At 47.0% G+C, this 17008-nt stretch overlaps 1 protein-coding gene across 3 annotated transcripts in view; it reads right to left on the bottom strand.

Annotated features, from left to right (window-relative positions):
- STS (steroid sulfatase) overlaps positions 1 to 17008 on the bottom strand; it is a 159522-nt gene that overhangs the window by 81144 nt on the left and 61370 nt on the right. For all 3 annotated transcript variants that reach the window (XM_004000254.5, XM_023249422.2, XM_019823525.3), the window contains exons 3-5: positions 4173 to 4313; positions 1132 to 1253; positions 922 to 1044 (exon numbers count right to left, since the gene is read on the bottom strand). In XM_004000254.5, coding sequence (XP_004000303.2) covers positions 922 to 1044; positions 1132 to 1253; positions 4173 to 4309 — 382 coding nt within the window. In that variant the 5' untranslated portion in view covers positions 4310 to 4313. The remainder of the gene's footprint in view (positions 1 to 921; positions 1045 to 1131; positions 1254 to 4172; positions 4314 to 17008) is intronic.

Below are 17008 nucleotides of genomic sequence, written 5' to 3'. Positions count from 1 at the left end.
AAATACTCAATAGCATAGTGTGTGTAGTTTTGTATGCTGTATGGCTATTTATAATTATTTATCAATCTATCATCTATCATCTGTTCCATCTCTGTATCTCATCTGTTCATCCATCACCTATCCATCCACCCATCCATTCATTAATTTATCATCCATCTTTAACCGTCATCCATCTACTCATCATCCATCCATTCATCCATCCATCATTCATCCGTCCATCCACCAATTACCCATCCATTCAACATCCATCCATCTAACCATCTTCTATGCACCCATCCATCCCTCCATCATCCATCCATCAACCCAATATCCATCCATTCATCATCTATCCATCCACCCATTATCCATCCATTATCCACCCATCTATCCATCATTCATCCATCCATCATCCATCTATCCATCCATCATCCATCCATCCATCCATCATCTACCCATTAGCCATATATCCATCATCCATCATCCATCCCTATATCCATCACTCATTCATCCCTCCATCATTCATCCATTCATCCACAATTCATCCACTCATCCACCTGTCCATCATCTACTTCATCTGTTGATCTATCCATCCTTACCTCTGTCACCTATGTCATCCACCTTTCCATTTATCCATACATTCATCAGTCCATCCATCCATCATTATCTATCTATCTATCTATCTATCTATCTATCTATCTATCTATCTCATTTATGTACCTATCCATACATTCATCCACACACACACACACACACACACACACACACACTGACCGTATCCTTACATTCAAATAGCTCAGATAGGTGTATTGCATTTTAATTGAAATGGAGATCATTTGTTCCCTATCTGAAGTTGTGCAAACTGTATGCATGATGTCATCCGTAAGAAGGCAGTCACCATGTCCTGTCCCAGGCCCTCAACTCCCACTCCACAGCTGCCCATACCTATGAGAGCTGTTGAATAGCCTTGACCCTTGAGAAGCTTGGCAAACGTGATCTCGCTGGTGGGAAGTCCTCCAGATGAGGCCGAGAAGAGATACACACCCACGAGGAACTCAGATGCCATTCCTGAAGCAGGAGAGATGAGCACTGAAACAGGAGTCTGAGGATGCCCTTAGGAGGCCAGCAGCCATGGCCACAGAGCCCACAGGTTACCTGATCGGATGGGGTAGCGGCCTGTCATGAAGGCTGCCCTACTTGGGGTGCACAGGGGTGATGCCGCCAGGTGCTGTGTGAGCTTCACGCCCCCTTCAGCCAACCGGTCAATATTGGGAGTCCTAGAACAGAAGACTCGTGTCATTCACGATGATCTTGACACATGCAGCTCCACTGTGGCTTTTCACAGTGCGTCACCTCTCCATCATCCAGGGAAACACCTAGGAGGATGCATGATGCAAGACAAACCATCCCAGTGCTTCTGCTCTGGGAACAGACGGGCCGATTCCATCACAGTTGTTGTGCACATGCTAGGCATTCTGCTCTGGAACCACGCTGAGCTCTCACCCCTCATCGTCCGCTGGGAATGAGGCCACACCCTCTCTGCCAGCCCACCTTCTGTCCTGCAGGTCCTGGCACAGATGGGATTCTCCTGAGCTTCCTATGACCAAGCTTGTCCCTGGGGGATCTTGATGTGTGTGTGGGACACAGATCCTATCACAGCAGCTTGCTCACCATAAACGGACAGCTCGGCTCACTGCGCTCCGCGCCTGCACCATGGCGGTAACACACATCTTGCTCATCATGGCCCACAGCCCGGCGCCCACACAGAGTAGCCCTCGGTGGTGCACAGCGTCAAGGGGACAGTCGTCTCCTCGCAGTGCTACCATCAACGTGCTCCCCCGCCCATGAATTTCGTATGTGCATTTGACAGTCAACTTCTTCCCTGTGCTTTTCTGCCTTCAGTCAGAGATTCAGAAAATTTAGAAGGACTGAATCTGTGTATCTGACTTAAACCTCCCCATCCCTAGACTGACGCTTTTTTTCTTCCTTTTGAGATTTGGTAGAAACAAAACCTTAAAGCTTGATTGTAATTTTTTAATTTTTTTTAATGTTTATTTTTGAGACAGAGAGAGACAGAGAATGAATAGGGGAGGGTCAGAGAGAGAGGGAGACACAGAATCCAAAGCAGGCTCCAGGCTCTGAGCTGTCAGCACAGAGCCCGACGCGGGGCCTGAACCCACAGACTGTGAGATCATGACCTGAGCCGAAGTCGGACGCTTAACCGACTGAGCCACCCAGGCGCCCCTGTAATTTTTTAAAATTAAGACAGCTGAAGAGGAACGGTTGTCTGTTCTCTCAGTGAACTTCAGGAATACATATATTGTTTTAATGTTTATTTATCTTGAGGGGGGAGGGGCAGAAAGAGAGGGAGAGAGAGAGAGAATCCCAGGCAGGCTCTATGTGGTCAGTGCACAGGGCCTGATGTGGGGCCTGATCTTATGAACCGTGAGATCACGACCTGAGCCGAAATCAAGAGTCAGGTGCTTCACCGACTGAGCCATATGTATACTGAGGAATACACAGAATATTAAAAATAATAAATAAAATTTTTAAAATGAATAGACATGAATAAGTAAATTAGTAAAAAGAGATGTACGGCAAGTGTCAAAAAGTAAGATCTAAGCCATTTTTTACAAAATGAGGCGAACGGTGGGTGGAAAACTTATGTGGTCAATGGAAATCTCATCCTTGCCCATGTGTTTAAAATTCTAACAAATATCACAGGTAAGCTCACAGTTTAAAACAACAAGCAGCATCGGGATGCCTGGGTGGCTCAGTCAGTTAAGCTTCCGACTGTTGGTTTTGGCTCAGGTCATGATCTCACGGTTTGTGAGTCTGGGCTCTCTGTTGCACTCTGGGCAGACAGCGCAGACCCTGCTTGGGATTCTCTCTTCAATCTCAAAAATAAATAAACTTAAACAAAATTATTAAAAAATAAATCAGTAAAATAAAATTTGAATGACAGAGGGGCACCTGGGTGTCTCAGTCACTTAACTCAGTCAGTTAAGCATCCCACTCCTGATTTTGGGTCAGGTCATCAACTTATTGTTTCTTGGTTCGAGCCCCACATTGGGCTCTCTGCTGACAGTGCGCAGCCTGCTTGGGTTTCTCTGTCTCAAAAATACCTAAACATTAAAAACAAAACAAAACGTAGAGCAAGAAACATCCGACGCAAAGGTTCAGTGTGGAACTGAGACACGTCTGGTTAAGCCTTGCACAATGGTTTCTCCTGAAAAGAAAAACGTATAGCCAATTTCTGTTTGATGTGACACATCACAATGAAACACCCCTTCCTGCTGCGTTGTCATGTAGAAGAGACGATGACGAGGCAGAGTGATGGCAAGAAAGTAAATCAGTGTCCCGTGGCACTTACCAGTGCGTCCATCCCCAAGCTTCACAGAGTCACTATTGATAGATCTCATGAGAAGATTCTATAAAAGCACACGATCTCTTTCCCCACCTTGTGTGATTCGGTTTGAACTGATCATTGCTAAGTAAGAGGAAGCTCAGGACCAGTTTATGTGATTGTTTTCTCATCGTCATAAAGAGAGAATGCCGTCTTGATGCCAATATTCTATTACTCAAGGACCAACTTCCTTTTTTAAACCAAAGGGCCCTTAGAATACATCTTACATGAACCTAGTGTTATGCAGGGGGCTGAGAAACGAAATGCCCTCATCTGTCCCTGATTCTGGTCCCCACTGTCCTTCTAGCATCACCATGACCCCTGATCCTTGGAAGGTTCTGGAGTCATCCAACCTGACACATGCCTCTGGGCCACCTGTCCCGGCCAGGGTGGTAACTGTGGAGGCAAAAGAAGGAGGGATGGGGGCAGGGGGGCCACCCACTGGCACAAAGCCAGGTACCAGACAGAGAAAATAAAATAAAATGGTGAGCCAAGGGGAAGAAGAGACGGAGGACGTGTGGAAGCAGGACAGTATCATTGGGTCAGACAGTCATTAGGAGTATCTTTCTAGTGGTCTCTCTGGGTTGATGCAACTCACTACCCGTGTTCGAACACATCAAGTCCCGCCCGCCTTCCCGAGTCCAGTATCTGCCTGCACCCACGAGAAGTCACACATGAACGAGTGTGCCCTGAAGGGGTGGTCTGCATGCTCTGTGACTGTGTTCACGTCACTGGGGACCACTGCCTACGAGTAGGGCCAGGCTTTCGCACGACAAGCACATCGTCGCACCTGAGGGTCTTGTTTCCATAGCACCCAAGATCTCCGATGCCAAGGTCGTCAGCCAGCAGGAGGACCAGGTTGGGCCTTGTGGCTGCATGGCTCTGGGCCACACTCAGGAATGACAGCAGGACCAGGCGAATCCTCATCCTCCTGCAAAGGGCAACAACAAAGACAGAAGTGAGGGATGCCAGCGCGCAATGGACCATCTCCTTTTCTCGGAACTTCTCCCAACCTGTCGCCCCAGACCATTTGTGCTGCAACACAGACTCTGGTGAGCAAAGCACCTTATCCTCTTTCCAGGGTGTTTGCTTCCAAAACAAACATTTCTGTCTCCAAGGATAGTAATGACCTCTCACTTCTTTTTTTTTTTTTTATTTAAGTTTATTTGTTTTGTGAGAGACAGAGAGAGAGAGTGACGGGGAGAGGGGCAGAGAGAGAATTCCAAGCAGGCTCTGCAGGATCAGCTCAGAGCCCGACATGGGGCTCGAACCTACAAACTGCGAGATCGTGACGTCAATGGAAACCAAGAGTCGGATGCTCGACCAACTGAGGCACCCAGGCACCCCGTGACCTGTCATCTCTACTCTACTACTCTTCCCCAACACGTAGGCTCTGCTTGGAAGAAGGAAAACACAACCACCCGCCATCTTTTTTTGGCATGTGAGCTCTGTAATTAGCTAAAAGTTCTCTGTGTGAGCTCTGGATAGATGGGCACTTCATTAAGACCCAACTGTCAACGTACTCTCCTTTCTAAAATTCGCTTCTTTTTTGTTTGTTTGTTTGTTTGTTTGTTTGTTTTTAAATGGAAGGTTGGGTCAATGTTTCAAAACTCAAGGAGCACAAGGTTTATAGCCTGGGGCAGCTCGAGTGCTGGGTAATAGGTCACACTTTGCCATCTCCCATCACTGTCTCCCCGCCTCCTAGACCAGGGTCCCTGTGCCCGTTCAACCTCCCAGCTGGAACCAGAAGCCTGGCCCTGGGAATCAGATTCTCTCCTCTACCAGAGGACACGGCTTCCCAGTTCATTTTGTTCTCTGCCTCTGTCGCTCCTCTGGTTCCCTTCATCTACTGCTTTTGCAGCTCCGACCCTGTGTCCCCATCAAGTGAGAGCCAGAGCACTGGCAGGTGCTGTCCCGGGCATGTTGTTCGACAGGCCTGGTGGGTGGCAGGGAGGTGTGCAGGAGATACACCCCAGTCCCTGACCACGGTCAACATTCATGTCCTTCTTAACCTCTCCTCTCTGAACGTACTCCCCGACGTTACACAGCATTTGTGACTCAGCAACACTGCACAACAACTTGGGTGGCTATGAAACTGGACATCCTCTTTCCTCGCTGCGCTGTGGGCACTAGGAGGGCAGCGGCTGGGTGAGCGGGCATCCGAGAAAACCGCGTGACACATAGCACCGACGTTTTTTCTGTTGAATTGAAAATGCCTCACTCCAAACTCCACCGAAACACAGGTTAAGAAGGAGAGTACACTGCATGGTACGTGGTTGGAAGGTTCAATGGGTGATAGAAGGATGTGAAAAGGAGCATCCGTCTGTCGCTATGAGCAACGACACACAGTGAAGCTTCTCAAGATTACTGAAGACACCCATTAGTAGTGCCTACGGAATGCCCTGGGTTCGCACGTCAGGGGTCCCTAAGTGGATGCAACCCCTTCGAAATGCAAAACTAACACCAGTGACGGAGAAACGAGCATGCCCCCTAACCTCCCGTCCCCACAACAAAGCAACGTGGGGCCTTCCCACCAGAGAAGGCAAAAGAACCACAACACCGTGCTTGTGTGCTTCTAACTACTGGGTGTTTTCGTACTTCCCTTAACCTGGACACTAAATACGCACAACTTATCTGGAACCGCACTTTTGTGTGTGCACGTGTGCACTGTAAGCCCTCTGCCTACGCCTTCGTGAGCTCACCTACATGAAGAACATAGGAGCACGTGCTCGTTATCATTATTATTTTAACTGTATTTCATCAGGATTAATTATTTATTGGGTAAATAAACGATGATTGATTATTGTGAACAGGGTTTCCCAGCCCTGACGTCACTGGCACCCTTGCTGTGGGGCTCATGGGTCACTGGACGATCCTCAACTGCACCCCAGCCTCGCCGCCTCGCCCCCTCTCTGCCAGCAGCAACAGAGGCCCCAGCGGAGAGGGACCGATGGATGCCCACCCGGCACCCCTCCCAGCATCTGTCAAATCATCTGCACGCACGTCGTGTGCTCTCCTAGCTGTGCAGCTCGGTGTCTACAGAAGGATTCGGAAGCCGCCGCCCATCTGAGTGACCACGGATTTCACCTCTGCACCTACCCGTGTATCAGCAGTGCTTACAGATAATGCTCCGCGGCCATGACTGGCCCCCACCACTGACCTGGAGGAACACCTCCTTCCTCTCCCTCCTGACGCACTTCCGCTCTCCCCTCTTATGTCTCTCTCCCTCTCAAGCACCTTCCCTTCTCTTAAAAGCCAGCTCTGTTCTCCACTACCCTCTTCCTCTAGAGACAAGCAAGCAGGGAGCCGTGGCTCATACAGCAGCCACTCTCCCACCCCTAACGCTGCCCTCAATTCTCTCTTTGGTGGCTTTTACTGCCTGCTTGTTAGGAAGTAGGGGGGGGATGAGTGAAGGACTGTGGGTCAGGGGTCTTGTCCCCACTCAGGCCACCAGCAACGAGGTCTTGGGCATGAAACATGAGCTGCCCGTGCCTCAGTCTCATCCACTGTTCCCTGACGTCCCATGTCTGCCACGGGGACTCAGCCGACATGGTGGAAATAAAGGGCTGCCCTGCAAACGGGATCTCAGAGGTACATGCGTTCCTGAGTTCATCACGTTATTTACAATGGCCAAGACATGGGACCTACCCAAACATCTGTCAACAGAGGGACAGAGAAGATGCGGCACGCACGCGTGTGCACACACACACACACACACACAGTCAATGGACTATTAGTCACACACACACACACACACACACACACACACACATAGTCAATGGACTATTAGTCACACACACACACACACACACAGTCAATGGACTATTAGTCACACACACACACACACACACAGTCAATGGGCTATTAGTCACACACACACACAGTCAATGGACTATTAGTCACACACACACACACACACACACACACAGTCAATGGACTATTAGTCACACACACACACACAGTCAATGGGCTATTAGTCACACACACACACAGTCAATGGACTATTAGTCACACACACACACACAGTCAATGGACTATTAGTCACACACACACATACACACACACAGAGTCAATGGACTATTACTCAGTCACACGTACACACACACAGTCAATGGACTATTACTCAGTCACATGTACACACACACACACACACACACAGTCAATGGACTATTAGTCACACACACACACAGTCAATGGACTATTACTGTCACACACACACACACACACACACAGAATCAATAGACTATTAGTCACACACACACACACACACACACACAGTCAGTGGGCTATTACTCAGTCACAAACATACACACACACACAGAGTCAATGGACTATTAGTCACACACACACGCACACACACACAGAGTCAATGGACTATTAGTCACATACACACAAACACACACACACAGTCAATGGACTATTAGTCACACACACACAATCAATGGACTATTGCTCAGTCTCTCTCTCTCTCTCTCTCTCACACACACACACACACACATACACAGAGTCAATGGACTATTACTCAGTCATAAAAAGAAGCAAACAGTTCCATCTGCTACCACAGGGATGCACCAGGAGATATCACACCAGACAGAGAAAGACAAACACAGACTGAGCTCAGTCATAGGTGGACTCTTAACTCTCAGAGGCAGAAGAGAATGCTGACTAGGGGCACACACATGGGGCGATGTTGGTGCAAGGCTACATGTTTTCTATTACACGACAAACACGCTGTGGGGACCTAACGGACAGCATGGTGAGCACAGTTAATAACAGTGTCCTTGCTTGCAAAGCGCGTAGATGGCAGATTGTAAACGTTGTCCCCACACACCAGAAAATGGTGAATATGTGAGGTGGGCAGTGTGTTAATTAACTTAGTCGTGATAATCGTTTCACAACACATATGTATATGAAATCATCACCCTTCCACTTCAGATATATACAATTTTGTCAATCATGCCCCAATGAAGCTGGGGCTGGGGAGAACATCGCCTTGCCTTCCCCCGAGGAAACGAAAAAGAAAGAGAAATAAAAGGTCTTCAAAATGATAAAGCCTGAGACAAACACCACTGGTTGTTTAGGAAGACTTTCATGCATCCATACCTTTACAACTAAAAGCAATTCACTGGCAATTCAACCAAATCCATTCCAATTCAACAGACCCATGGGGTGAAAACTGGATAGAAGATATCGTGACGGCCTCAGGTTGGGCTGGTTTCACAGGGGAAGGAGCCTCAGAATCACCCTGTAGGGCTCTGGCCGGCCACATCGGGGGGACCCACAAGCACAGCACCCTCAAGGGTGGCCTTCTGCAGGTGGCTTCTGCAGGTGAGGTGAGGTTTCGATCCTGGCCCCCTGCCGGGTGGTGGCCAAACCTGGGCCGTGAATTCAGCCTCTTTGTCAGCACTTTGTGTTAAATGGAGATGAACATAACACTACCTTGTACGTGCCCTCAAGAAGATAAAATTATATGCTGAGTGCCGTGAATCCATAAGGGACTCATCAGTAGCGGCCAGTAGTCGTTGGGGGCAGTCATCACAGCACTATTATTATAGCTTTGCGTAGATGATAGTAAGGATGGGGACACAGTTTGAAACAAAGAGGTGACCCCAGTGATGCCCTCCTGCTACTGATTCCCATCTTGGATAATCCCGTCCCCTTGGGTGGGGCCGGACCTCCAGACTTGCTTGTAATGAACAGAATGTGGAAAACAAAGGCACGTGACGTCTGTGATGAGGTTGCAAAACCCCATGACCTCTGTGTGGCTAGCAGACTCCTCCTCCTGCTGGACTTGAAGGAAGTGAGATTGCACAACCGGACAGATGCCCCTCCATGACGAGGGAGTGATGGCGGCCTCCAGCCAATGGGCAGCAAGGACCTGAGGCCCTCATGCCAACAGGCTGCAAGAAACAGCATCTGCCCACAACCACCTGAGCGAGCTCGGGTACGGATCCTTCGGATGACACACCGTTCCTGGCCGGTACCTCGGTGGCCACCCAGGGACCAGCTAAGCTGGGCCAGATTCCCCACCCACTGAACCTCTGGAGATAACAAACCATGTGCTTTGAGCTGCTGACGTTTGCCGTCATCAGTTGCATGGAAGCAGAAAACTCACACCAGGTACAATAGCTTTAGACATGAAGGTTCAGTTGTGCTAACGACGTCCTGAGAAAGGCTCTCTGTGGCGGGGGCTCACAGGCCACGCTTAACTTATTTTCAGAACACACTTCATTAGTAATGACTGGTCAGAATTTATGTAAGTAATTTAAAGATACATTGCCTAGCTCACCAACCATGTGAAAAATGAATTTTTGTTTTATGACTGAAAGTTGAAAATACCAGGAATGAAAAATGTACTTCTGGTAGCCCAGAGGAACACGGTTGACAGAGAGATGAAATGAAGCAAAATCCAGGCCCCTTGTGAGTCTTAAGTAACATTCCACCAAAAAAATCCAGCTGCTGAGAGAAGTTCTTTGGCCTACCCTGACTTCATCGTACACAAAAATCAAAACTCATTTTTTTTAGAATTTTGGTTTGCTGTGTTTTTACCTTTATTCTAAATGTACAGAAGGAAAATACATAAAGAAAGTATTCAGAGAACCGCTCAGGGGATCAGTTCCTTTCCGTGTTCTTTTTACGGTGTTTGTTGCGCACATGGCTGAATGCACAGCGTTCCCATAGCCACGTGCCGTTTTTCGGTTCTTTGTTTTTCTGTGCAAAACTCACACTGTGAGCTAGGGAAAAGTCTGCAGGAATGGCAGGGATCAAAAATGGACGGCACCGTTAGCCTACAGAGGACACGGCGGACAGATGGTGACGAACTGAATCAGGGGGTGATGGGTGTGTCTGATTTGCATTCTCCCATCAACCTGTTGCTTTGTGGTGCCTGGATCTGGCAGAGGCTGGAGGAAATGTAAGCACAGTGGGCGTGACTCCATAGAGATGTTGGTACCCAGATGAGGTGGGGGCAGGCGGGAAAGAACAGGACTGATTGGGGATACTATTACTACCACTATGTAATTAACCGGAGATGACATGTCAGAGAGAGAGAGAGACAGAGAGACAGGGAGGGAGGGAGACAGAGAGAGAGAGAGAGGTCAATGAGACTTCAAGCTTGCTCTCGGGAAAGATACTGCAGCAATTGGCTTTGCAGAGAAGAATGAAGACAAAAAATATCCAGGGCTTAAGATTATGAATCGGCTGCAAACCAGGATCTGACCACAGTCAGGATCCATTGTACATATGAATCCTCCTTGGGAAAAATTTGTTCCAACTTTCTGTGCAAAATTGTGCTGAGATGCTTATTAATTCAGGTGTAGACTTTTTTTTTTTATTGGAATTAAACCCAATAGGATGAATGCCCTTTAATAATTATTAATATCTATAGAGAATGAATTCCTGACTCACAGAGTGGGTTTGGTTAGCTCAATGTGACATTATGTCATTAATTATACCTCCAAAATGTGCCCGCAGTAGATATAGTTATGACTCGGGTGAGACCTATCATCGAGCCCAATTAAAATTGTTAGGAAATTTAAGTCTGTTAGTAGCCATTTAGAATCTCACTGCATCTAAATCATTACTGTCCGAAGTAACCACAACTTACTTGTTCCCCACAAGCATGAATTAGAAAAAGGTGTTTATGAAGACGTTTCAAACTATTAAAACGTGGTTGATAAAAGCACTTTAAAAATAAAAGAAAGTGCTCTGCTGCTAACTATGAACAATGCACATTAATTTCTGAAAAACTGCATAATTTCCCTCCTTAAAAAATTAAATTATTTTTCTGAACAATCTTAATTTGGCAAAAAAACAAGAAACTTTTGTGGGGAAGTATCTATTCCTAAAACAGAATCATTATGGAGGAGAGAGAGAACTCAGAACACCTTCGTGACTGGAGGTGTAATTACATTATATTTGTTCATTAAAGAAAAATTAACAATGCACTTACATAACAGAAGCTTTACCATGGCAACAAAAATGTTCCTGATCTATTTGCTCCATGGAGAAAAAGGCATATTGAAAATAGAGAAAACCCTACACTTAGAAACCATATTTTTTTAGAACAAATGCAGTTTTATTCCATTCAAACTATGTATAATAAAAATTTCTTAACCAATATATCTCGTGGACAAAGTGTTATCTAAATAGATGTCTTGTTTTAAAATCATAATAGTCATCTGACATCAAGACAGAAAAAAACCTATCTGAATATGTGTTAAAGAAAACAGGCATTTCTATAGATTTAAATATAAATTGTGATTTTTCTAATGTAATATTGTATGCAAACTATGCTTGAACAAGAAATAATAAACTGTTTGAAATTTTTCTAAAATAAATATTCAGGGGCGGCTGGGTGGCTCAGTCGGTTAAGCGGCCAACTTCAGCTCAAGTCATGATCTCACAGTTAGTGAGTTCAAGCCCCGCGTCGGGCTCTGTGCTGACAGCTTGGAGCCCGGAGCCTGCTTTGGATTCTGTGTCTTCCTCTCTCTCTGCCCCTGCCCCGCTTGGCTCTCTCTCTTTCTCTCTGTCTCTCTCAAAAATAAATAAACGTAGAAAAAAGTCTTTAAAAAAGAAAACAAAATAAAATTAATGGTCACGTTTCACTTATTTACCACATCGCTATCTTTACTGACTATGCCACGGTACATGGTCTTTTGGTCTTCGCATTTGTCAATACACTTACCTATACATGGCACAATTAAATGAGTTACATTGATTTAATAACATGAATAAAGAAAGGTATTTTAAAAATTAAGCCTTGCTGAGCCTCTTCCTTTACATTTGAAATCTGGGAAGGGTTGACGAAGCGCTAAGTTCAGAAACCTGCAAGATCCTGGTGCCTCCTGCTCACTTGTCTCTCTTTTGTTCGTACAGCTTATGCTCCGGGACATGAAGAGTAGGTCAGCACGCAAGGAATCTGGGCACAACACCCTGCAAATTGATGCTGACGCTCCTTACCCACCAACCACCGGGTCGCCCGATCTCCGCACACCTCTGTCCTCCGGCCGTACAACACAAGGGCTCGTACCTCGTCTAAGCTCCCGTGATGTTTATGTTCCCCAAACCTGATGGCTTTTCCCTAAGTCTGCCTGGAGCTGACTGTGTATTTTCCTTCCATGTGACAGGAGAGGGGCAGACTCTGAAAGCACTGACACAAAGCAACATGTTCCAGGAGAACTGTGAAAAGCAGAGTGAGAGGAGAATTCGACCCCCCAGGAAACAAGCGTTTCCCTGACTGTGTGGGGAAACGTCTGGCTGCCTCAACCTGTGTTAGGTACCTTGGCAAAGGTGAGCGTTCACCTTGACACTGACACACGCCAAGACTCAGGTGCCCTCGCTGATCCATGGCACCGAACAGACTGAGTCTTTTACGAGACTAGACCCGTCCCAGGCCAGCCCAGGACGTGGGGAATTTCTCAGGCAAAGGTGGGAATGGTCCTGTTGTCTCCTCCAGACCCAACCAGACAAGCCAGCTGAAGGGAGCCCCTCCCCTGGAGTTCAGAGCAACCAAAATGTACACTCTCAGCCCCGGTGGGAGAGCAACGCCAAGAGCACAAGGCTTCAGAATCAGGGTGGTGGAGACACTCACAAATGGCCACAGCAGTAATAACAACTCACCCCCTTCAGTTTGTATCAGCTCATGAGCCTTGAGGTTCCCACGGTACAGAGACCACCCTCTACTACCAAGAACCAGTGTGGTTGGCTCTGTGATGACTTCCGTTTTACAGATGACGGGGGTGAGCCTGGCACGTGACATCATGCAGCCAGTGACTCATGGGACGCGGGTGACAGCCCAGGTTTGCTGGACCCCAAATCCATTCATAGGGAAAAGTGATGAGAGGGGCCCAGGCAGGGGCAAGGGGTAGAGGGAGAGACAGAGAGAATCTTAAGCTCCATGCCTGGCACGGAGCTCAACGTGGGGCTCGATCCCATGAACTGTGAGATGATAGCCTGAGCCAAAATCAACAGTCAGATGCTTCGCTGACTGAGCCACGCAGGTGCCCCTAATTAGTTAATTTTTCATTGTGGTAAAAAGCCACATAAAACGTACCCTCTTAGCCACTTTTAAGCATACGGCTCAGTGGCATTGAGTACATTCACAACCGCTGGGCAACCGTCGCCCCTATCTATCTCTGTAACTCTCTTCGTGCTTCAAAACTGAAACGTTGTCCCCTTCAACTCTGACTCCCCGTTTCCCCTCTCCCCGCCCCTGGACCCCACCCTGCTAGTCTGTCTCTCCATGAGGTTCACTGGTCCAAGTACTGCATCTGAGCACAACGGGACAGTATCTGTCCTTCTGTGTCTGGCTTATGTCACTCAGCACAATGTCCTCGAGGCTCATCCATGTCATAGGACGTGTCGGGATTTCCTTCCTGCTTCTGAATAAGACTCCATTGTGGGGACCGACCACATTCCGTTTATCCACTCATCTGCCAACGGTAATCATGTGATTTTAAAACACAAAATATGGAAAATACTTAACCACCATTAATTTCACTCCTGGACTCCTGATCACGGTTAGGGAATTTCTTTTCACAGTCATTTGCAGGGTTAAAATTTGTGAACATCTACATATTTTGAAATGACTGTATCATGCACATGCTAACAACATGTATGTTGCTGTCTGTGCCCCTGCACATAAGGCATTTCATTTAAGTACAACCCAAATGAACACTTGTATTCATTATATAATGTCTCATTCAGTTCTTTTTTTTAATGTTTTATTTTTGAGAGAGAGAGAGACAGAGTGTGAGCAGGGGAAGGGCAGAGAGAGAGGGAGACACAGAATCCGAAGCAGGCTCCAGACACTGAGCTGACAGCACAGAGCCTGACAGGGGGCTCAAACTCACGAACTGTGAGATCATGACCTGAGCCGAAGTCGATGCTTAACCGACTTAGCCACCCAGGCGCTCCTCTCATTCAGTTCTTAAGTAACCGAAAAGCAAAATACACTTTACTCTATACTCTATATACATATACACACACATATATGATATGTATATACACCCTAAATACACATATATACACAGAATGACCAAAAGTATGACAAAATATATCGGTCTCAGAGATTATACACATGCACATATATATCACCTTATATTAGTATGCTGAAATGTCTACAAATATCAGTGTCTTATAAAAGTTAATATTTCACTGTTATCCCAAATTTTAACATTTTATTTATTTTTGAGACAGGGAGAGACAGAGCATGAACAGGGGAGGGGCAGAGACAGAGGGAGACACAGAATCTGAAACAGGCTCCAGGCTCTGAGCTGTCAGCACAGAGCCCGACGCGGGGCTCAAACTCACAGACCACGAGATCATGACCTGAGCCGAAGTCGGCCACTTAACCGACTGAGCCACCCAGGCGCCCCTGTTATCCCAAATTTTATAAGGGAAACTTTTATTGCTCATGATTCATTATTTTCAGTCTAGATGGTTGAATCTCTTATAGGTAGATATTCACGTCTAATGGCTCACGCTTAAGACGAAAGAGAATTGTCAGTTTCTCCCCCTGCACGTAATAATTCATAATTATCATAAGCATATATTTACTTATGTTATCATAGTCCCCAGAAAATATTTAATGCCATGGAGCTTTGATATAGTGTCATTTTGTGAAACGTATATTTTGTAATGAGTGAACTGCCTTTATGATAAGAGGTTATCTTTTTAAATTTATTTTTTATTTAATTTATTTTTATTAAAATTTTTTTTAGTGTTTATTTTTGAAAGAGAGAGAAAGAGAGGAGAGAGAGAGAGAAAGCAGGAGACAGGCAGACAGAGAGGGAGACACAGAATCCAAAGCAGGCTCCAGGCTCTGAGCTATCAGCACAGAGCCCGATGCAGGGCTGGAACCCGTGAACCACAAGATCATGACCCCAGCCGAAGTAGGATGCTCAACCGACTGAGCCACCCAGGCACCCCTAGATAAGAGATGATCTTTGCGGCGAATTGTGTTTTTGTCACAAAGAACAAAGTGCGTGTTGGGATGGAGATGTGCTATCAAGAGAGTCTAGCTCATTCACGAATGCAAACAACCAACAGGACATACAGGGGTTCTTCAGGGCCTTCAAAGCTCTGTGATGAAGAGACGCCCACAACAATGAAGCCACTGGAATCCCTGGTAATATTGTTTGTTGGGACAGTGCACACTGCCTGTAGGCTAGCGCATCTCCACCTGGGACACGTTTGGGTGAGTTTGCAAATGGGATGCTCTGGTTGCTGTTTTAGCTGGCATCAGGCAGTGATGTCAAGGTGTTCGCCAACAGACGACTGTGTGGGAGGAAGAAATCGCGGTCCTGCTCGGCCCTGGCATACCTCTCCTTGACCTCCACACCTAAATGCTCTGTCATTACCCGTGCGTGACCATGGCTCAGCTCACGTGTTCACTTATGTAAAACTTTACTGAATTTTACGAACCAGAGTGGTCCTCAAAACTCTGGGGCATGTGAACATCTCACAACGTCCTGTCTGGTCAACGGGGGTCACCATAGCTGGAGAGTTCTTGGTACCAGAGAGCAGTGGATGGAAGTGTCACTAAAATGAGGTACGGTAGAAGGTAGGGCGGCCAGATTTTGGGGAGCTGTTTATTGGCAATGGTGAATCACAGAAGGATTTTTCTAAAAAATAGAAGCTGTCACGGTGTCATTGTTTGTGTCTCCCCCACTGCCTTGAAGAGATTCAGATGTTGAAATCCTAACCCCCTTACCAGGTGATGTTATCCGGAGGCAGGGCTTTGGGGAGGGGACGGGACCAGTGGCCTCATAAAGGAGTCTCCAGAAAGTCACATGCCCCCTTCCCGCATGGGAGGAAGCCATGCTGTCCGTCTGCCTTACGCAGGACAGGAGGTCTGGGCACATCCCAGTCTAACTTGCTACAATTCACTGGAGTTCAGTGCTGGAGCAAATAATAAAGTGTACCTCTGCCTAAGGAGGTCACCGCCGTACAGAGGTCTTTTTCAGGGACCTCACAGGAGGAAACAGAGGCTGGGTCAACACGGGTTTGGGGATATCTGCATATTCCCGGATCCCCTGGCCAAAACACCCGAGTACCCTACCAGTTGTAATTTCTAACGTTCAGCACGAAGGACTGGACCTCCATCACAGGCAATGGCAGAGAACGGTTAGCAAATGTGAAAGGACAGAAAATGGAGCATGCAGAGGGTCTGAAGGAGAAGGGAAAGCCGGGGGTTGGAAAGGGAGTGAAAAGCTTCTTCACGTCCTATTGATTGCCATCGGGGCTATAACAGCACAAGGCCCCTGGGATTGTTCTCTGTCCGAGGTACTAAAGCTTTCTTTACGGGGGTGAGAACCGTTCAGCTGGGCAATGACTAGAGATGAAAAAGAAGAACATTATTTTAGCTATTAGGAATCGGGGGCAGGCATGACCGATTTAACAACCAGATTAGGGAACGAGGCGAAGATGACTCAAAACAACTAGGACATCCCCGCTAAGTGCATGGCCGGCCAGCGGTTTTTGTCAGCCTCACACTTCAGCAGGCTGCTTAACCCCTCCGCGTGAAAGACATTCCACAAAAATGATAATCAGCCTGACCATCTTTCCAGCGAGGATGGCCATGGCCACCCCTCCACCGCCAACACACAATCTATCATTTAATCA

The sequence above is a fragment of the Felis catus genome, chromosome X (assembly GCF_018350175.1).
Source record: "Felis catus isolate Fca126 chromosome X, F.catus_Fca126_mat1.0, whole genome shotgun sequence".
Classification (NCBI taxonomy): domain Eukaryota; kingdom Metazoa; phylum Chordata; class Mammalia; order Carnivora; family Felidae; genus Felis; species Felis catus.
The sequence above is the reverse complement of the archived record's forward strand: the minus strand, read 5'-3'. Positions and strand labels throughout refer to the sequence as shown.